General features: G+C 38.9%; 2 protein-coding genes across 6 annotated transcripts in view; one reads left to right on the forward strand and one right to left on the reverse strand.

Annotated features, from left to right (window-relative positions):
- FAM185A (family with sequence similarity 185 member A) overlaps positions 1-22,190 on the forward strand; it is a 183,385-nt gene that overhangs the window by 116,574 nt on the left and 44,621 nt on the right. The window lies entirely within an intron of this gene.
- The window catches only part of FBXL13 (F-box and leucine rich repeat protein 13), a 269,907-nt gene that overhangs the window by 41,954 nt on the left and 205,763 nt on the right, over positions 1-22,190 (reverse strand). For all 5 annotated transcript variants that reach the window (XM_063667682.1, XM_054494956.2, XM_054494957.2 and 2 more), the window contains one exon: positions 4,650-4,733. In XM_063667682.1, coding sequence (XP_063523752.1) covers positions 4,650-4,733 — 84 coding nt within the window. The remainder of the gene's footprint in view (positions 1-4,649; positions 4,734-22,190) is intronic.

Genomic DNA, 22,190 nt, shown 5'->3' on the forward strand with positions numbered 1-22,190 from the left:
GAGTGGTTGGGGTTTTAAACTCTCAAGGCACATTTATCTAGAACTTCCAATGTGTTTCAGTGCTTGCATTCCTAGGTTACTGCTTCCCTTCTTGTTCAATACATGTATGACACATGACTTTGGGGTTTTTTCTAACAGCATATTGATATGCTTAAAGTGATGAAAAAATTACACTGTGGCTTGCTCACAATATGTACTTTATGACTTCCTACATATCACTTAAGATTAGGTCTAGGAATTTTACTTTTCTCGCAAGCTCTTGAAGAATCAATTGAGCATGTAATCATTTATCCTAGCCAATTACTTATCTCATGCTTTCCATTCCCATAAAGGATGTTAGGAACTATGTTTGAGTAACTTAAGTTCCTAATTGTTGAGTATCTGGCATAACTTTTCAAACTCCCCCAACTTTCATGATTAGATCATATAACATTTCTATCGACAGAATACTTTGTTTATATGAGAAGACTTTTACCACACTACAGTTCATCGCTCTCCATGTAAAATATTCCTGTTTATTTTGAATCTCACATGAGGAAGGGAGAGAGTAGACAGGGAAAAATGGGAAAATAAATCTCAATCACTTTGGCTGTGGAAACCTAACTAAGAGCCTGGAGGTGAACTTGGTTCAACTAAGATCACATATGTGTTGTTACATTTCCAATCCATTTCTGTTTTTTCTAATGTGACCCACAAAATTTATTCAATTTGTACTTAATTAAACTAAAACTTTCTGCACAGCAAAAGAAACAGTCAGCAGAGTAAACAGACAATGAACAGAGTGGGAGAAAATCTTCACAATCTATACATCTGACAAAGGACTGAAATCCAAAATCTACAACAAACTCAAACAAATTAGCAAGAAAAAAACAAACAGTCCCATCAAAAAGTGGGCTAAAGACATGAACAGACAATTCTCAAAAGAAGCTATACAAATGTCTAACGTTTAAGGCATTAATCCATCTTGAATTGATTTTTGTATAAGGTGTAAGGAAGGGATCCAGTTTCAGCTTTCTACATATGGCTAGCCAGTTTTCCCAGCACCATTTATGAAAAAGGGAATCCTTTCCCCATTGCTTGTTTTTCTCAGGTTTGTCAAAGATCAGATAGTTGTAGATATGCAGCATTATTTCTGAGAGCTCTGTTCTGTTCCATTGATCTATATCTCTGTTTTGGTACCAGTACCATGCTGTTTTGGTTACTGTAGCCTTGTAGTATAGTTTGAAGTCAGGTAGCGTGATGCCTCCAGCTTTGTTCTTTTGGCTTAGGATTGACTTGGCGATGCGGGCTCTTTTTTGGTTCCATATGAACTTTAAAGTAGTTTTTTCCAATTCTGTGAAGAAAGTCATTGGTAGTTTGATGGGGATGGCATTGAATCTATAAATTACCTTGGGCAGTATGGCCATTTTCACGATATTGATTCTTCCTCCCCATGAGCATGGAATGTTCTTCCATTTGTTTGTATCCTCTTTTATTTCATTGAGCAGTGGTTTGTAGTTCTCCTTGAAGAGGTCCTTCACGTCCCTTGTAAGTTGGATTCCTAGGTATTTTATTCTCTTTGAAGCAATTGTGAATGGGAGTTCACTCATGATTTGGCTCTCTGTTTGTCTGTTATTGGTGTATAAGAATGCTTGTGATTTTTGTACATTGATTTTGTATCCTGAGACTTTGCTGAAGTTGCCTATCAGCTTAAGGAGATTTTGGGCTGAGACAATGGGGTTTTCTAGATATACAATCATGTCATCTGCAAACAGGGACAATTTGACTTCCTCTTTTCCTAATTGAATACCCTTGATTTCCTTCTCCTGCCTAATTGCCCTGGCCAGAACTTCCAGCACTATGTTGAATAGGAGTGGTGAGAGAGGGCATCCCTGTCTTGTGCCAGTTTTCAAAGGGAATGCTTCCAGTTTTTGCCCATTCAGTATGATATTGGCTGTGGGTTTGTCATAGATAGCTCTTATTTTGAGATACGTCCCATCAGTACCTAATTTATTGAGAGTTTTTAGCATGAAAGGTTGTTGAATTTTGTCAAAGGCCTTTTCTGCATCTATTGAGATAATCATGTGGTTTTTGTCTTTGGTTCTGTTTATATGCTGGATTACATTTATTGATTTGTGTATATTGAACCAGCCTTGCATCCCAGGGATGAAGCCCACTTGATCATGGTGGATAAGCTTTTTGATGTGCTGCTGCATTCCGTTTGCCAGTATTTTATTGAGGATTTTTGCATCAATGTTCATCAAGGATATTGGTCTAAAATTCTGTTTTTTGGTTGTGTCTCTGCCCGGCTTTGGTATCAGGATGATGCTGGCCTCATAAAATGAGTTAGGGAGGATTCCCTCTTTTTCTATTGACTGGAATAGTTTCAGAAGGAATGGTACCAGCTCCTCCTTGTACCTCCGGCAGAATTCGGCTGTGACTCCTTCTGGTCCTGGACTCTTTTTGGTTGGTAAGCTATTGATTATTGCCACAATTTCAGAGCCTGTTATTGGTCTATTCAGCGAGTCTACTTCTTCCTGGTTTAGTCTTGGGAGGGTGTATGTGTCGAGGAATTTATCCATTTCTTCTAGATTTTCTAGTTTATTTGTGTAGAGGTGTTTGTAGTATTCTCTGATGGTAGTTTGTATTTCTGTGGGATCAGTGGTGATATCCCCTTTATCATTTTTTATTGCCGTCTATTTGATTCTTCTCTCTTTTCTTCTTTATTAGTCTTGCTAGCGGTCTATCAATTTTGTTGATCCTTTCAAAAAACCAGCTCCTGGATTCATTAATTTTTTGAAGGGTTTTTTGTGTCTCTATTTCCTTCAGTTCTGCTCTGATTTTAGTTATTTCTTGCCTTCTGCTAGCTTTTGAATGTGTTTGCTCTTGCTTTTCTAGTTCTTTTAATTGTGATGTTAGGGTGTCAATTTTGGATCTTTTCTGCTTTCTCTTGTAGGCATTTAGTGCTATAAATTTCCCTCTACACACTGCTTTGAATGTGTCCCAGAGATTCTGGTATGTTGTGTCTTTGTTCTCATTGGTTTCAAAGAACATCTTTATTTCTGCCTTCATTTTGTTATGTACCCAGTAGTCATTCAGGAGCAGGTTGTTCAGTTTCCATGTAGTTGAGCGGTTTTGAGTGAGTTTCTTAATCCTGAGTTCTAGTTTGATTGCACTGTGGTCTGAGAGACAGTTTGTTATAATTTCTGATCTTTTACATTTGCTGAAGAGAGCTTTACTTCCAACTATGTGGTCAATTTTGGAATAGGTGTGGTGTGGTGCTGAAAAAAATGTATATTTTGTTGATTTGGGCTGGAGAGTTCTGTAGATGTCTATTAGGTCCACTTGGTGCAGAGCTGAGTTCAATTCCTGGGTATCCTTGTTAACTTTCTGTCTCATTGATCTGTCTAATGTTGACAGTGGGGTGTTAAAGTCTCCCATTATTATTGTGTGGGAGTCTAAGTCTCTTTGTAGGTCACTCAGGACTTGCTTTATGAATCTGGGTGCTCCTGTATTGGGTGCATATATATTTAGGATAGTTAGCTTTTCTTGTTGAATTGATCCCTTTACCATGATGTAATGGCCTTCTTTGTCTCTTTTGATCTTTGTTGGTTTAAAGTCTGTTTTATCAGAGACTAGGATTGCAACTCCTGCCTTTTTTTGTTTTCCATTTGCTTGGTAGATCTTCCTCCATCCTTTTATTTTGAGTCTGTGTGTGTCTCTTCACATGAGATGGGTTTCCTGAATACAGCACACTGATGGGTCTTGACTCTTTATCCAATTTGCCAGTCTGTGTCTTTTAATTGGAGCATTTAGACCATTTACATTTAAAGTTAATATTGTATGTGTCTAACAAACATACGAAAAAAAATGCTCAACATCACAAATGATCAGGGAAATGTAAACCAAAACCACAAGGCAAAACCATCTTACTCCTGCAAGACTGGCCATAATCAAAAAGTCAAAAAATAATAGATGTTGGCAGGGTTGCAGTGAAAAGGGAACACTTCTGCACTACTGGTGGGAATATAAACTAGTACAGTGTGGACACTCCTTAAAGAGCTAAAAGTAGAACTACCATTTGATCCAGCAATCCCACTGCTGGGTATCTACCCAGAGGAAAAGAAGTCATTGTATGAAAAAGATACTTGCACAGGCATGCTTATGGAAGCACAATTCGCAATTGCAAAATCGGGGAACCAACCCAAATGTCCATCAATCAATGAGTGGATAAAGAAATTGTGGTATGGAATACTCTTCAGCCATAAAAATGAAATAATGGCATTTGCAGTAACCTGGATGGAATTGGAGACCATTATTCTAAGTGAAGTAACTCAGGAATGGAAAACCAAACATTGTATGTTCTCACTCATAATTGGGAGCTAAGCTATGAGAATGCAAAGGTATGTGAATGATGCAATGGATTTTGGGGACTTGGGGGAAAGGGTGGGAAGTGAGTGAGGAATAAAAGACTACAAATTGAGTACAGTGTATACTGCTTAGGTGATGGGTGCACCAAAATCTCACAAATTACCACTAAAAAACGTACTCATGTAACCAAACACCACCCATTCCCCAAAAACCTATGGAAATAAGAAATAAAGTGAATTAATCCGTTTTTTGAAAAATTTCAATCTTAATTCTTTAACAGATGATCTTAATGATCTTACCTGAATTCCATCATCAGTGATTCTATAACATTCGGATACAGAAAGTTCCTTCAATTTTTTATGTCTGGAAAGCACATTCAAACCCTAAAAATATTTAATATAAAGATCACTTTGTGATTATCATTTAGTATGGAATATATAGTTCCAATAACCATTTATACAAACTGACAACATAAAAAACCATTTACGAAAACTAAAAAATTTTAGCTGCTGTCATATTTCTTTACACTTAACAAATCATAAGACCACTTAGGTTAGGCAATGCCATTAAGTAAAATTTTCAGGTTGTCTCTGATGTTTTACAAAAGCTTTTATGGAATCCCAGAGTCAGAAAACTCCTTAGGAGGTTACTATCTTGCCACTTGTTTCCAGATAAATATCTGAATCAATATAAACAAATCCAACTTACTAATTTATTTTGAAGACACTTCATGTGGATAAAGAACCTATTAATATATTTTTATTTATGCCTAACCAAAACATCTAAAAATCTTTAGCTCATTTTATAATGATTAGTCCCTTGAAGAGGAAGAGAATAGATCTTTATATAAAGGCCTAGAGACAGATAATCATTCAGTCATAGATCACTTCTTTTTCAGGTTAAAGGCCTTGGATTTTTTTAATTTAAAAAAACAGATTGCACTTTCAGCCTTAATTTTTTTTATGTGTGCTTGTGTTGTCCCATTTCTCAGTACTTTTTCCCCAAATTTACTGGCACAACACTCAGATAAGGAACTGACTAATGTGGCTTATTGATGCCATCCTTCTGTTTTTCAATCAGGATCACATTACTTTTATGTAATCCCATACAATGTACTTCCTAAACTAGGTGGACAAGAGCAGGGTTGTTCCCCCCACCACCCCCCAACCCACCCCCCACCCCCCGCCATTCTATGATTCCAGGGCTGGCTGGCAGGGAAAATACCAGAAATGACACATAGATTTGTCCTTTTTATATTTTATTTGCAGGGTTGGTTTATATTTTATCGATCTTAAATACAACATTTGGACCACAATTTAAAATGAGCTATGCAAATATTATATCTTGTTTTTTTTGTTTTGTTTTGTTTTGTTTTGTTTTAATTCCCAATGCACAGATTGGGCCTTCTCATTAAAAAAAAAAAAAAAAAAAAAAAGCCTGTATTAAGAAAAATGTGTTTTATTTAAGCCTCTGCTTAAACTATGATTTCTAATTTCTTTTAATGGTATTGCATACCACTCCAAAATAAAATCTGTGAATTCTTTTAACTTTTTAATAACTTTTATTTGCATTTATTTTATGCTGAATTTATTCCTGTGCCATAAGTTTTTGTTTGTTTCTTCAGTTTCTTCAGGAATATCTTTTTCTTCTACACAACCTCATTCTTTCAATTTTATTGTTGACTGTGGATTCTTTTGCTAGGAACACATTATGTTTTCTGCCTCCCAGTTTCAAAACAAAGTCTGACCAAATCCTGTGGAGCCATCACATGTGGTCTGGGTTCCAGATGTGGATGCTATTTTATTCATGTTAAAAGAATTGGAAGAGTTTAGATATTCCCCAATAGAATCCAAATTGTTTGAACACAAATATCAAGTAACAGATGCAAAGTTTGTCTCTTTACCCTATACTTGATAATAGCTAAGTATGTTTTAGTATCCTATACAAAATTTATCCTATGAAACTATCTCTGAAGTTTTCACTTAGATTTCACTTTTATGTAGTCAAGTTAGAATTTTTTAGATGAGCTGTAAATGAAGTGCATTTGCTAAATATGACATATAACAGCATATATGCTTACTACTTTATTCAAAATCATTAAAAATTAAAATATTAAAACAGAATGCCATGTCTCATCACTGTAATTGTTCATTAAAACATATGGCCTAAAAATTGAATTGATCAACATTATTAGCCATTAGATAAATGCATAATGACATACCACAACATACCTACTAGGATGGCTATAATTTAAAATACAGATAATAAAATGCGTTGGTGAGGATGTGGACAAACTGGAACTCTCATATACTGCTAGTGGAAATGTAAAATGAGCCAGCCACTTTGAAAAACAGTCTGGCATTTCCTCAAAAATTAAACATAGAGTTATAATATGACCCAGCAATTCTACTCCTAGGTTTATACCCAAAAGCAGTGAAAACATATGTTTACAAAGACTTGTACATGAATGTTTATACCAGCACTATTTATAATAAAATCCATGCATTCTTCAACAAATGGTGCTCTTCAATAAATGGTGCTGGGAGAACTTGATATCTGTATGTAGAAGAATGAAACTAGACTCCTGTATCTCCATATACAAAAATAAACTCAAAATAGACTAAAGACTTAAACATAAGACCTGAAAGTATAGAGCTATTAGAAGAAAACATAGGGGGAATGCTTCAGGGCATTGATCTTGGCAAAGATTTTATACAGCTAAGACTTCAAAACCACAGGCAACAAAAACAAAAACAGACAAATGGGATGATATCAAACTAAAAAGATTATACACAACAAAGGAAACAATAAACAAAGTGAAGAGACAACCTATAGAATGGGAGAAGATGTGTGAACTAGTCATACAACAAAGGACTAACATCCAGAATATACAAGGAACTCAAACAGCTCAACAGCAAATAAACAAATGATCTGATTAAAAAGTGAACAAAGGAACAAAGCAGACATTTCTCAAAAGAAGACATATGTGAGGGCGATGTGGCTGTGATATCTGTCACCCCATTGATTGCCAGGGTTGATTCGGCTGATCTGGCTGGCTAGGCAGGTGTCCCCTTCTTCCCTCACTGTTCCATGTGTGTCCCTCCCCAAAGCTGCGTGCTGGGTCAAAGAGGATAGCCAACCCTGATAGAGGAGGATGGGTTATTGGTCTAGGGTATACAAGTAGCTGCACTCCCCTGCTTGAACCTCCAAACCTCTCAAGAAGACATACAAATAGTCAACAAATATATGAAAAATCATCATCAGGGAAACATACATCAAAACCACAATGAGATGTCATCTCACCCCAGTTAGAATGGCTATTATCAAAAAGACAAAAATAACAATGCTGGTGAGGATGCAGATAAAAGAGAACTCCTATACACTGTTGGTGAAAATATAAATTAATACAGCGATTATGGAAAACAGCATAGAAATTTCTCTAAAAACAGAACTATCATATGATCCGGCAATCTCACTAGTGGGTATTTACCCAAAGGAAAGGAACTCAGTATATCAAAGGGATACCTGCACTCCCATGTTTACTGCAGCACTACTCACAATAGCTAAGATATAGAATCAACCCAAATGTTTATCAAAAGACAATTGGATAAAGAAAATGTAGTATATATACACAATGGCATACTATTCAGCCACAAAAAAGAATGAAATCCTGTCATTTGCAGCAACATGGATGAGCCTGGAGGACATGATGTGAAGCAAAACAAGATAAGCACAGAAAGATAACTACCACATGTCCTCACTCGTGAGAGCTAAGAAAAAGTAGAGTACAATTGTGGGAATTAGAGGATGGGAAGAGTGGCAGGGAGGGAGGATGGGGATTGGTTGGTTAACAATTACAAAATTATAGTTTAATAGGAGGAATGAGTTCAGGTATTCTGCAGCACTGTGGGGTGACTATGGTTAACCATAATTTATTGCATATTTTCAAGAAACTAGAAGAGAGGATATTTAATGCTCACAACACAAAGAAATGATAAATATTTGAGGTGATGGATACTAACTACCATGATTAGATCATTACACATAAGGAAATAACACTCTGCATTCCACAAATATGTACAATTATTATGTGTCAACTAAAAAGAAAATAAAAAAGTGGAAACCCAAATGCCTATCAGTTGATGAAAGGATAAATAAAATATGTTAGGTCCATACAATGGAATATTATTTGGTAATAAAAGTAGTACTGATGCATGCTACTATATGAATGAAACTTGAAAACATCATCCTAAGTAAAAGAAGACAGACCCAAAAGGCCACATGTTGTTTGATTCCATTTGTATGAAGAGTCCAGAATAGGCAAATATATAGAAACAGAAAGTACATTAGCAGTTGCCTAGAGCGGGCTCAGGGTGGGACAGGCATAAGGAGTGACCGCTAATGGGAAGGGCTTTTCTTTTGGGAGTGAAGAAAATGTTCTGGAATTAGATTCTAGTGGTGGTTCCACCACAAACAAACATACTAAAAACCACTGAACTGTATACTTTAAATTGGTGAGTTTTATGGTACGTGAATTATGTCTCAATAAAAAATGTTTAAAAAAAGATTGATGTAATAATTGTACAAGTAAATAAAACTCAGAAAATATTCCTATAGCATCCTTCAGTCCAAGATGAATATAGATATTACTCACTTTTAATATATTTTTGTTAGCAACTTCAGACCCTGATGACAAAAATATTAGCAAAATGGGGAGCAAGAGATGTCACCATGCCCATGTGTTAGATAAGTAACTAGAAGCCCTTTCTGCTGTAAGTAAACACATCTTTGTAACTGAGCAGCAACAAATCGAGCCGGCAGAGATGAGGCCTCCACTAAAAATTGCCTCATGCTGGTTACAGAAGGCCAGTGAATTTCACTGTCTAATAAGTGAAATACAATATTTCAGGCAACAGGATTCACTTTTAATGTGTGTGTTTTTTTTTTCTCAGAAACTTTTTAGATTAGTGACCTAAAGAATGTCAGAGCCAGCAAGGTAAATATTCTATTTGGCACTGTGAGGTTCATAAATGCTCCAAATTAGGAGGTGTTCTCTGAAACAAGTGACATTTACATTTTACAGATTTCCGATGCCAAGGTTTTAGCCCTAGGAGGGACAGGAAGAGTGGAGTGGGAAGAGTGGAGTGGGAAGACAAGCCAAAAATGAGGAGGCAAGAGGTAACAGCAAGATAGAGTGACTTGGTCTCAGTGGGGCAAAGGGCAGATCGATGCTTACCTTTCAGGAAAGCTGTGGCATCACTGCAATGGAAATCATCCTTGGTCTCCCTCATAAGTCAGCCAAACTCATGAATGCTTTTGCTGGAGAGAGGTTTTGTTTTTATTTTCCCAAAGCATAAAAAGGGACTACATTTTATGGTCAGCTGAAGTGCAGAGGAAAGCAGCTGGAGTGGTGGCCTGGGGAAGTCACCAGCATTGCAAGTTGCATGAGAATGAGAGGCACCAGAAATTCACAGGAATCTTGGGGAGCACTTTGCTCCTCCATCGCTAATGGAATTAAGGGGCCTGAAGTCCTTCAGGGGCCCAGGAGTCCTGAGTGGAAAATTGGCTTCATTATAGCTCCAGTATCACGTTCATTGAGGGGCATATCAAGACATAAGGCTCAAAAGGAAGCAAGCACCAAGTCACAAGAACCTCGTACATTATTCTAAGGAATCTGGACTTCATCCTATGCAACAGAATTAAACAGAACTTTCTCTCTCTAGGGAATATGAGTGGGTACATAAGTCACTATAATGAGGTTCCTTATGTACCAACTCATTCTCTACAGAAAGAATGAAGTATGTGTTTCAAGAGAGCTATAGGGACCACACAGCAGGGAATGAATGCTTCCAGTTGGAAGAAAGAGGTGGCAGTCTAGAAAAGAGTTTCACAGAGGAAGGAGATTTTGAATCAAGCCTTAAAGATTAAGTATCATTTTGACAAGTGAAACAATGGGAACAGTGTTTCAGGCTGAAGAAATAGCATGGACAGAGACTTCATGTGGAAAGTGTGAGTTGTTGGGAAGTAGTTCAGTTTGGGGTCACTGGGAGTAGTGGGAGGGAAGATGGAACACTGCCAGGAACAGACACATGCACACAGACATTTGAGAGCAGACAAATCCTTGAACACTACACTTTCCCCACACTTTTTCATCTGGAATTGTTTAGCTGATGTACATAGACAATGGCAATGAACTAGTTACCAAATGTTGGAATGCTGTGTGTGTGTGTGTATGTGTGTGTGTGTGTGTGTGGTGTGTACTTACTATACAGCTGAGTCATACTACATCTGGCTTAGACTATCACCAACAAACAGAAAACATGCTTCCCCAACTCTCTATTTTGAAAATATTCAAATGTACAGAAAGGTTTAAAGAATGGTTATAAAGAATACTGACATACACTTTACATAAATTCACCAATTATAAACATTTTGCCACATTTATTTAGTTGACTGTGTATATGAACATATATATTTTGTTCATATGTATGTATGAATAAAATTTTATATACATATGCATAGTTTATATATATAGTTACATATATATATATACTCACATATATATACACACAAATATACATAAATTTCCCTGAACTACTTGAAAATAAGTTTCAGATATCATGATGCTTTATCCCTAAATATTTCATGTGCATCTCCTTAGGAATAAGGACATTTTCCTATGTAACTATGTAGTATTATGCATATATAGTATAGACATCTATAGTATTATGACGCCCAAGAAAATTAACAGTAATACCATAATATCTAGTACAAAGTCAACATTCAAATTTTTTGTATCCAAGACCCAATTTGTGCATTGGATTTGGTTATCATGTCTTTTTAGTCTTTTTTTCTTTAAATTTTTCTTTTAAGACATTGACTTTTTTTTAAGGGTCTAGGCCAGTTATTATGCAGAATGTCTCACGTTCTGGATTTGTCTAATTGTTCCTTATGATTAGATTCAAGGTAAACTTTTTTTGCAAAAATACTCCTGAATTATTATAGCATCCTATTGGGAGGCACATATGTCCAGTTGTTCCACAACTGGTGATGCTGTTGGGCCACTTGGTTCAGAAGATGACTACCATAGATCTCTTTATTAGAAGAGGTATATTTACCCCTTTTTATTTAAAAAGTAATTTGTTGAGATGTTATAGTATACACAGAATATTCTGCAAACATGAGAAGGGTTTGTTATAAAGAATATATAGTACCATACTTAGGTTCAAAAAGCAGTACACAAAATTACATCTGCAGGCCGGGCGCGGTGGCTCATGCCTGTAATCCCAGCACTTTGGGAGGCCAAGGCAGGTGGATCACCTGAGGTCAGGAGTTCAAGACCAGCCTGGCCAACATGGCAAAACCCCATCTCTACTAAAAATACAAAAATTATCCAGGCATGGTGGCAGGTGCCTGTAATCCTGGCTACTCGGGAGGATGAGGCAAGAGAATTGCTTGAACCCAGGAGGCAGAAGCTGTAGTGAGCCAAGATCGTGCCACGGCACTCCAGCCTGGATGACAGAGTGAGACTGTGTCTCCAAAAAAAAAAAAAGAAAAATCACATCTGCATATGTGTGTGTATAGTGTATGTATATGTGTATTAAAAGAAACGGATGTTTTGGGCAGGGCACAGTGGCCCACACCTATAATCCCAGCACTTTTGGAGGCAAAGGAGGGTGGATCACGAGGTCAGGAGACCAGCCTGGCCAATGTGGTGAAACCCCGTCTCTACTAAGAATACAAAAATTAGCCAGGCGTGGTGGTACACGCCTGTAGTCCCCGCTACTCGGGAGGCTGAGGCAGAAGAATTGCTTGAACCCAGGAGGCGGAGGTTGCAGTGAGCTGAGATTGCGCTACTGCACTCCAGTCTGGGCAACAGAGGGAGATTCTGTCTCAACAAAAAAAAAGAAAAGAAATGGACGTTTTGGAGGGTGGGCAATGATATGAATATGTTTTTTCATTATCCATATTTCTTTTTGTATTATTAGTGTTTGTGAAAATAGCATAATTTGGAGGAAATACCCAATACGTGTCTGTTATTGAATATTTTAGTATATCAACAAAGAATTATATAAAATATTTACACTAGGTTTTATTTCTTTATACAAAGCTACACAGTTCTGGTTAGTTTACTTTCTATTCTAAACAAACTATCAGCACAAATGCACTAATATTCAAGCAAAGTACTCAGCTATGAATGTTAACATGTACAAGTATTATATACATAGATGAACAGTTTTACTTTACAAAAATTGATGGATACTGCTCTATCTTCATATTACTTGACCCGACTTTGAAGCTTGACTCTGCTGACCATCCCCTGCTTTTTGAAATAGCATCTTCCTTGTTTCTCATTATATTACTCTGACCTCTTTCTCCAACTACTTCTCTGGATGTTCGTTTTCAGTTTCCTTTGTAGGTTCATTTTCCAAATCTATTCAATACATACTGATGTTCCCTGGAGCTTGAAACTTGACCTTCTCTTCTCTTTCTGTCTCTCATCCATGGCTTTGACCACTTCAGCCATCTCTAGGTCTAGCCCAGATCTCTCTCCTGAGATACAGATCTTGTTCTCTAACTGATAACTAGACATCTGAATGTGTCATAGGCACCTCTAACTCAGCACTGTTACTTTCAGAGGACTAGAATTCAAACTGGAAGCCATGAGATTTCATTGAGCTCTTCCTATTCTTTCTGCTAGCTTCAGTCAGGAGTCTGTGAAAGATGAATGCTCGCGATGGACTTTCCTTTGATTTAAATACAATGGCTCCTTCCTCTGCATTTTGTACCTTTATGACCCTCTTTATAGGGCTCCCATTTCTCTATATGGGAAATCTATATAACCTAGGGTATTTGATATTTGAATTCAGGATATTGGAAAATGCACTCTATGAAATAAGATGGAATGGGGCACCCAGGACTCCAGGATGTAGTTACTGGGGGTATAGATCACGGGAAATCTAAAAAGGCCCCCGACAGTCAGTAAACATAAGAAGGCTTCTTTCATGCCTTTTTTGTTTGTTTTTAAGGATAAAACAGAGTATAAGTTTTTGCTGTGATAGAGGGGATAAAATTGGAGGGGGATGGTATTGAAAATCCTTGTGTAACTTTTCTTTCAGAAATGCTTGAATTTGAACACACTGAATTCCTATGGTTCCAGATATCCTGAGGAAAACAAAGCAAAGTAAAACAAAACAAAAACAAAGATTGCAAAAGTCAGATGGGTGTTTGTCTTCTCTGTCACCCAGAATCAAAGGGGCCCATAGTTTAGAGAGATGTGCTAGTACTAGTATTAAACATGTCCAAAATGGAATTCAGTATCTTGTCTCCGTGCCCTAATTGCTCTCCTAGGTTCTTTTCCTGGCTCATGGCACCACCATGTTCACAACTGACCAACTAAAAAACCTGAGCATCATCTATGTCTCCTCTCTGCCTCCCTGTTCCCCATATTCAGCCAATCACTAAGCCCCACCAATGCCACCTCCTAAATATCTCTCAAATCTGCCCCCTCTGCTGCCACTATCAAAACCTCATTATTTCTAGCTATCATTGCAATTGCTCATCCCTTCTTCAATAGATCATCCACACTGCCACCAGAGTTATGTTTCTTGTGCACAAATCTGTCCTGTTCTTCTACTCAGAGTTCTTCAATGGCTCCTACTACATACTGCATGTAGCCTGAATTGCTGTGCAGGGCACTCAAGGCCACCCACATTCTGCCCTCCATCTCTTTCTCCAGCCTCATCTCCCACCACATCCCCTCTCTTCTCCAGCCATGCTCTGACAGCACTGAGTCATCTGTGAATCCCAACACATAACCCTCCTTATACCTCTAGGCCTTATCACCTGCTTCTTCTTCCAGCTTTCAGCTGCACCTCAAAAGCTGAAAAGCTTCCCTTGACTCCTCCACAGAGACAACAGAGACAAGTGTTCATTTTTTTTTTTAAGACGGAGTCTTGCTCTTGTCACCCAGGCTGGAGTGCAATGGTGTGATTTCAGCTCACTGCAACCTCTGCCTCCTGGGTTCAAGCGATTTTCCTGCCTCAGCCTCCCAAATAGCTGTGATTACAGGCACCCGCCACCACACCCAGCTAATTTTTGTATTTTTAGTAGAGATGGGCTTTCACCATGTTGGCTAGGCTGGTCTCGAACCCCTGACCTCAGGTAATCCACCCGCCTTGACATCCCAAAATGCTGGGATTACAGGTGTGAGCCACCACGCCCAGCCAAGTGTTCATTTTCTAACTCATCTGTGCTGTTGTGGTGCAATGCCTCCATCTCCTTTTCAGCAAACAAATCTCATTATGTCATAATTCAAATAAATAATCACTAAGATGCATATAGTGCTTGCCATGTGCCAGCTTACATGCATTGCCTTACTTAATCCTCATAACAACACTGTGAGGTAGGTAATATTATAATCACCATTTTAAAGAGAAGGAAATGGAGGCACAAAGAAATTGAGTAACTTGCCTGTGGTCTCAAAGTGCCGTGGCACCAGCCAAGACATGAACCCATACTCTAATTCATGCTTTTAGTAACTTTTAACTATACAGTGGTGTTGCTTTTCTTGTTGTTGTTATTTTGCCATTAGACTGTACCTTGAGACCAGTACTCTTTCAGTTTGGTACTCCCAGAACTTAACAATGTGTATGATATATAGTTGACAATGAGTAAATATTTGTTGAGTGAATTGGTCTACTTATAAAATTATCTATTTATACGGACTCAATTTTCTCTTATCTTGCTGGCATACTCTCAGAATTTCTGGATGAAATGCATTTTCATTTGGAATTCTTTGAATCGGGATTTACATTTCACATGCTTCTTTCTGAAAGATTTGCTCTGTTTGGTATTGCCTACCACATTCTTTCAGAAATAAAGAACAAAAGTTATACTTGGAAATATGTATTATCTCAATTAGCACATCCTCTTTCTAAATTCACTGATAATACTGTCATGTACAATGTTCTCAAAAATTTCTCTTCATCTCCCAAGCGATCTTCCCTTTTCTACTCTAGTTAGTAATTACGATTTTATAAATACAATGTACTTTTTCTTCTCAATTATTTTATTTATTTGTGTTTTTTGTTGTTGTTGTTTGTTTGTTTTTGTTTTTGTTTGAGACAGAGTCTTGCTCTGTCACCAGGCTGGAGTGCAGTGGCGCGATCTCGGTTCAGTGCAACCTCTCCCTCCCGGATTCAAGCAATCCTCCTGCCTCAGCCTCCCAAGTAGCTGGGACTACAGGCACACACCACCACACCTGGCTAATTTTTGTTTTTTTTTCAGTAGAGACGGGGTTTCACCATGTTGGGCAGGATGGTCTCGATCTCTTGACCTCGTGATCCACCTGCCTTGGCCTTCCAAAGTGCTGGGATTACAGGGGTGCGCCACTGTGCCCAGCCTATTTTATTTTACTTTTTAAGAGGCAGTGTCTCGCTGTATCACCCAGGCTGATCTCAAACTGCTGGGCTCAAGGGATCCTCCAGCATCAGCTTCCTCGGTAGCTGGAACTACTAGTCTTCTCAATTATTTTTGTTTATTTCTACTTAATCAATTGTTAGTATGAATTTTGTAATCATATTTCATTTTAAAATGTATCAACCTCTCTGACCTAATTTATTGACCTACAAGTCTAAAGGAAAGCAAGCTTTGAACACCACAGACATAGATTCTGTATTGTGATGCTTATAGAAGGAAGGAAAATTGGCATCTCTGTTACCTGGAAGTAGATCAACTTGCCTTGAGACTGCTTGCCTTCTACCTGATGGAGGTAGACAGGAGAGTCATGCTGCCAAAGATCCATCTTGAGGGAAGTGACAGGCTCAAGTTGGTCACTTCTGTTTGCAGTGTTTTTAGTAGGCACTTTGCTAGAAACAGGAGACAACGGACCATAACCTCTGTGAGAAGGAACCACTATCACTAGCTTGATGGGACCAACATAGTCATATAAGGCCACTGGCTGGAGAGAAGGGCCTGAGGAGGACTAGGAGAGGTCCAGCTCCATATGAAAGAAACCAAAAGCCCATAACTGGGCAGACTTCTTGTTATGTGCTTTTTGAAAATCCATGGCAAATCCACTTGTCTCTGAACTACTGTGCTTCCTTTCAACTCTCATTCTTCCTATTTCTTGAATCCCAAGTGATTTCATGTGTTTCCTGCTTTGGAGGTTTTGCTTCACTGGACTCAGGCTTTATTTGTGTGTGTGTTCCATGCAGATGGGTGGTCTCTTGCAAGTGTATCATCAGATTAAGACACGCAGCTGTAAGTGCTTCCACTCCAGCCCAGAGCATAGCTGAGACAATGTGGAATTTAAAGAAGCCTTAAGTATTTGGTTAAGAGGAAGGAAATGGTGCCAGATTCATTCATTCACTCACTGATCAAACATTTTGTGTGCCTCCTATGAACTAGGCATCTTGCTAGGCATCCCAAAGATGGGATGGTCCAGTCTCTGCTCTTGGGAAGCTTACAGTGCTATAGGGAAACAGGCATGGAACAGACACTAGAATATAACGAGCTGACTGCTTCAGTAGAGACATATACAAAGTGCAGTGGAAATACAAAGAAGGAGATCCTAAGCCTGCCCAGAAATTCTAGGAAAGCTTCCCCACAGCTGAAACTTAAGAGATAAGCAAGGCCAGGCATGACAGCTGACACCTATCATCTCAACACTTTGGAAGGCCAAGGCAAGAGGATCACTTGAGCCCAGGAGTTTCAGCCCAGCCCAGGGAACATAGCAAGACCCCATCTCTACAAAAGAAAAATTGAAAAATCAGCCAGTCGTGATGGTGTGTGCCTGTAGTCCCAGCTACTCGGGAGGCTGAGGCAGGAGGATTGCTTGAGCCCAGAAGGTTGAGGTTGCAGTGAGCTATGATGATGCCACTGCACTCTGGACTAAGTGACACAGAAAGACTCTTTATCCAAAAAAACCCAAACAAACAAACAAAAAAAAGAAGAATTTACTAGGTGGACAAGTAGGGGAGAAGGTGTTTCAGACAGAGGGAATAACTTGTAGAGACGGGGAAACAAGAACACGGCATGTTTGAGGAGCTGTAGGAGAGTCAGTTCTGTGTCTCTGGAGCTGAGGATGAGAGGCGGGAGTCAGCTGGAAGTAGGGCTGCAGGGGTGGCCAAGGGCCGCCTTGGGAAGAGCTTGGTCCACCAGCCCATCGATACTGTAAGCAGTGTGGAGTCCCCAAGGAACTCTGAGCCAGGGAGTGATAGGCTCAGAATATATGTATGTATGTGTGTCTGTGTGTGTGTGTGTGTGTGTGTGTGTGTGTGTGTATTTTTTGTTGTTGTTGTTGTTTTTGAGACAGAGTCTTGCTGTGTCGCCCAGACTGGAGTGCAGTGGCGCAATCTCGGCTCACTGCAAGCTCCGCCTCCTGGGTTCACGCCATTCTCCTGCCTCAGCCTCCTATGGCTGGGACTACAGTCACCCGCCACCATGCCTGGCTAATTTTTTTTTTTGTATTTTTGGTAGAGACGGGGTTTCACCGTGTTAGCCAGGATGGTCTCAATCTCTTGATCTCGTGATCCGCCTGCCTCAGCCTCCCAAAGTGCTGGGATTACAGGCGTGAGCCACCGTGTCCGGCCAGATACTTTTTAAGGTTTGTTTTTTACTGACACAAAATAATTGTGCCTATTTATGGGATACAGTGTGATGTTTCAACACATGTAAACATTGTGTAATGATCAAATCAGAGTAATTAGCATACCTATCACCTCATTGATCATTTCTTTGTGGTGAGCACATTTAGAATCCCTTCTTCTAGCTACTTTGAAATATACAATAATACATTATTGTTAACTATAGTCACCGTCACCCTACTGTGCAATAGAACACCAGAACTTATTCCTCCTATCTCACTGTAACTTTGTACCTATTGACGAACCTCTCCTCATCTCCCCTCACCACTCCCTCCCCAGCCTCTGGTAACCATTATTCTCCTCTCTACTTCTATGAGATCCCTTTTTTTTTAGATTCTGCATATAAGTGAGATCATGAGATATTTGTCTTTCTGTGCTTGGATTATTTCACTTAACACAATGTCCTTTAGGTTCATCCATGTTGTCACAAATGAAAAGATTTCACTCTTTTTTGGGCTGAATAGTATTCTATTTTCCTATATATATCACATTTTTTAATCCATTCATCCATTGATGGACACTTAGGAAGATTGTATATATTGGCTGCAGTGCACATGGGAGTGCAGATATCTCTTTGACATACTGATTTCATTTCCTTTGTGGTTTTTATTTTTGTTTTGTTTTGTTTTTGAGATAGTCTCACTCTGTCACTCAGGCTGGAGTGCAGTGGCACTATCTGGGCTCACTGCAACCTCTGCCTCCTGGGTTCAGGCAGTTCTTATGCTTCAGCCTCCCAAGTAGCTGGGATCACAGGTATGCACCACCATGTCCAGCTAATTTTTGTATTTTTAGTAGAGACGAGGTTTCGCCATGTTGGCCAGGCTGGTCTTGAACTCCTGGCCTCAAGTGATCTGCCAGCCTTGGCCTCCCAAAGTGCTGGGATTGCAGGCATGAGCCTCTGTGCCTGGCTTGATTTCATTTCCTTTGGATATATACCAAGTAGTGGGATTGCCAGAACATATGATAGTTCTATTGTTAATTTTCTGAGGAACCTCGATAATGTTTTCCATAATGGCTGTACTAACTGTAATTTCCATCAACAGTCTATAAGAGTTCCCCTTTCTGCACATCCTCACCTGCATTTGCTACTTTTTGCTTTTTGATAATAGCCATTCTAACTGGCATGAGGCAATAGCTCATTGCAGTTTTGATTTGCAGTTCCCTGGTGTTAATGATGTTGAGTATTTCTTCATGTACTTGTTGGCCGTATACATGTATATCTTCTTTTGAGAAATATCTATTCAGGTCTTTTGCCCATCAGATTATTTGTTTTTCTGTTACTGAGTTGTTTGAGTTCCTTGTATACTCTGGATATTGAACCCTTGTCAGGTAAGCATAGTTTGTAAATATTTTCTCCCATTCCATAGGTGGTCTCTTCACTCTGCTGTTTCCTTTGCTGTACAGAAGCTTTTTAGGTTGATGTAATACCATGTCTATTTTTTTTCTTTTGTTGCCTGTGTTTTTCAGGTACCATCCAAAAAAATCTTTGCCCAAACCAATGTCCTAAAGTGTTTCGTCTATTCTTTATTCAAATAGTTTCATATTTCTGGCTCTTACATTTAAGTCCTTAATCCATTCTGAGTTGATTTTTGTATACGGTGAGAGATAGGAATCTAGTTCCATTCTTCTGCATGTAGCTATCCAGGTTTCCCAGCACCATTTGTTGAAGAGAATGTTCCTTCCCCAATGTGTGTTCTTGGTGCCTTTTTCAAAAATCAGCTTGTTATAAATGTGTGGGCTTATTTCTGGTTTCTCTATTTTGTTCCACTGGTCTGTGTGTGTTTTTATAGACAGACTAAGATTTGCATGCTGGAAGCTTAGGTGAGTATGAGAAATAGTGCTTGAACTAAGCCAGGGGCAGTGGGGATGGAGAGGAGGCAGATGGGCAGTTATAAGAGATGATTAGACTCTACCAATGACTATTAAAGTTCTCACATTGGCTCCTTTCTATTCTAGTATAGTATTTAGTAATAGATTTTTTGGCTAGAAATAGCTGAAACTAGATAGCCTTATAACACATACAATTAAAACTAACATGGAAATGGCATGCCTATATTCAATTAGAGTTCTTCTTTTTGCAATTCAATTTGAAAATAATCTGTATGCTATCCGTAATTTAAGACCCATTATTACTGTGATAATAGTAATAGGTAACACTTCTCTAGGGAACTATGCTGTAATGTGGCAGAGATAATATATAGCACATTAGGAACTAAACAACACTTATTTTTTAAAAATCTAGAGACATTAACATCACCATATGATTTATGTTTTCTTAAAGAATGAATCCATAATACAAACCCATTGATATTGCCTTGAAATGATCTAGATTGAGAAGTGTGATTTTCTGATAATTATGGACAACATGACCAATATTTACAATAGAAAAAATAATGTCATTAATATAAAAATTGGCACTATTAACTTATGTCAAGATGCTTTTTTGTCATTATCATCAGTGATTACTTGCTCAGCATCTGCCCCTACCCAGGCACATGAAGAACGGAAGGAGTCACAGACCCAGGCAGAAGGTGTAACGTACAGAAAGGTCCTGAGGTAGGAAGGGATTTGGCTTGTTTGAGGAGCTAAATGAAAGCAGTGTAGCTGAGGGAAAGGAAATGAGCAGAGTAGGGGCATGAGGTGGTCCTGGAGTGGTAGACAGGGGTTTCTTTAATTAACAGTAAATGTTCTTTCAAATTTTGGTCATAGCTGGGTGTAGTGGCACTTGCCTATAGTCCCAGCTACTCAGGAGACTGAAGCAGGAGTATTGCTTCAGCCCAGGAGGTCGAGGCCGCAGTAAGTTTTGATGGTGCCACTGCATTCTAGCCTGGGGGACAGAGTGAGACCCTGTCTCTAAAAAAATTTTTCTTTAATTTTCATCTTTCTGTGATTTAATTTCTTGGTTTTATTAGACACTGTTGTTATTCCCATTACACTCCACACTTGACTACATCACCTGGTTCTCTTACAATCTTTTTGACCTTCTTTGTTTAGTCTCCTTCATGGATTCATCTTCTTCTTTCCACTCCTTAAACACTGATGTTCTGCTATATTCTTCCTGGGAGTACATTTCTCCTCATGCCCCTACACCCTCCTTGAGGATCTTGGCCACATTTACACCTCCATGAGAATGACTCCCCCATCTGCAGGTACGGTAATCATTTCTCTCCCAATCCTTTGGCCTGAATATCCCACAGATTCTAACTCAATCTGATAAAACTAAAACCATCGTTCTCTCAAAACCTGTTATTTCTCCTATATTACCTATCTTTTTAGAGGTGGGACCTCCATCCACTCAAAGCCAGATTAAAAAAAAATTTTTTTAATTTTTTTTTTTTTAAGACAGGGTCTCACTTTGTCACCCAGGCTAGAGTGCAGTGGTACAATCTCGGCTCACTGCAGCCTGGACCTCCTGGGCTCAAGTGATCCTCCCACCTCAGCCCCCCAGGTAGCTGGGACTACATGTGCATGCCACCATGCCTGGCTAATTTTTTTTTTTTCTGTATTTTTGTAGAGATGGGGTTGTGTCACGTTGGCCAAGCTGGTCTTGAACTCCTGAGCTCAAGTGATCTGCCCACCTCAGCCTCCCAAAATGCTAGAATGACAGGCATGAGCCACCACACCTGGCCAATTTTTTTTTTTTTATTCCAAAGCCAGAACTTTTAAGTCAATTCTTATCCTCCCATCCCTCCACCAAGGTCCTTATTTTCCACAATAATCAATCACCAAGTTCTTTCAGTTTTAGCTACTAAACATTCTTTAATATGTCCTTTCCATGCTTGTTCTAGCCTCTGACCTAGTTCAAGAACTCCTCATCTCTTCCTTTAACTACTAAAATACCTCCTATTTGCCTCCCTGCCCCCAGTCCTTCTCCTTTTCAGTCTGTCCCCCAGAGAACAACCCAAATAATCTACCTAAAATGGAAGGCTGACTATGACTATGACTCCCCTACACATCACCCATTGGTTCAAGTCCAATCTCCTTGACACAGCATGACATTCCCTCCATGATGTCTCTTTTTTATATAGTGTATTCTAGCAGGACTAAGCTACATCAAGTTCCTTGAACAAGGATACATTCACATGCTTCTGTGTTGGGCAGGCTGAATTAAGAGATCCTTTCCTCTCCTCACCTCTATCACTATGCCTGCCCCATCACATCTAAATTCCCCACACTCACCCTTCCAAATTG

The sequence above is a fragment of the Pongo pygmaeus genome, chromosome 6, assembly GCF_028885625.2.
Source record: "Pongo pygmaeus isolate AG05252 chromosome 6, NHGRI_mPonPyg2-v2.0_pri, whole genome shotgun sequence".
NCBI lineage: Eukaryota > Metazoa > Chordata > Mammalia > Primates > Hominidae > Pongo > Pongo pygmaeus.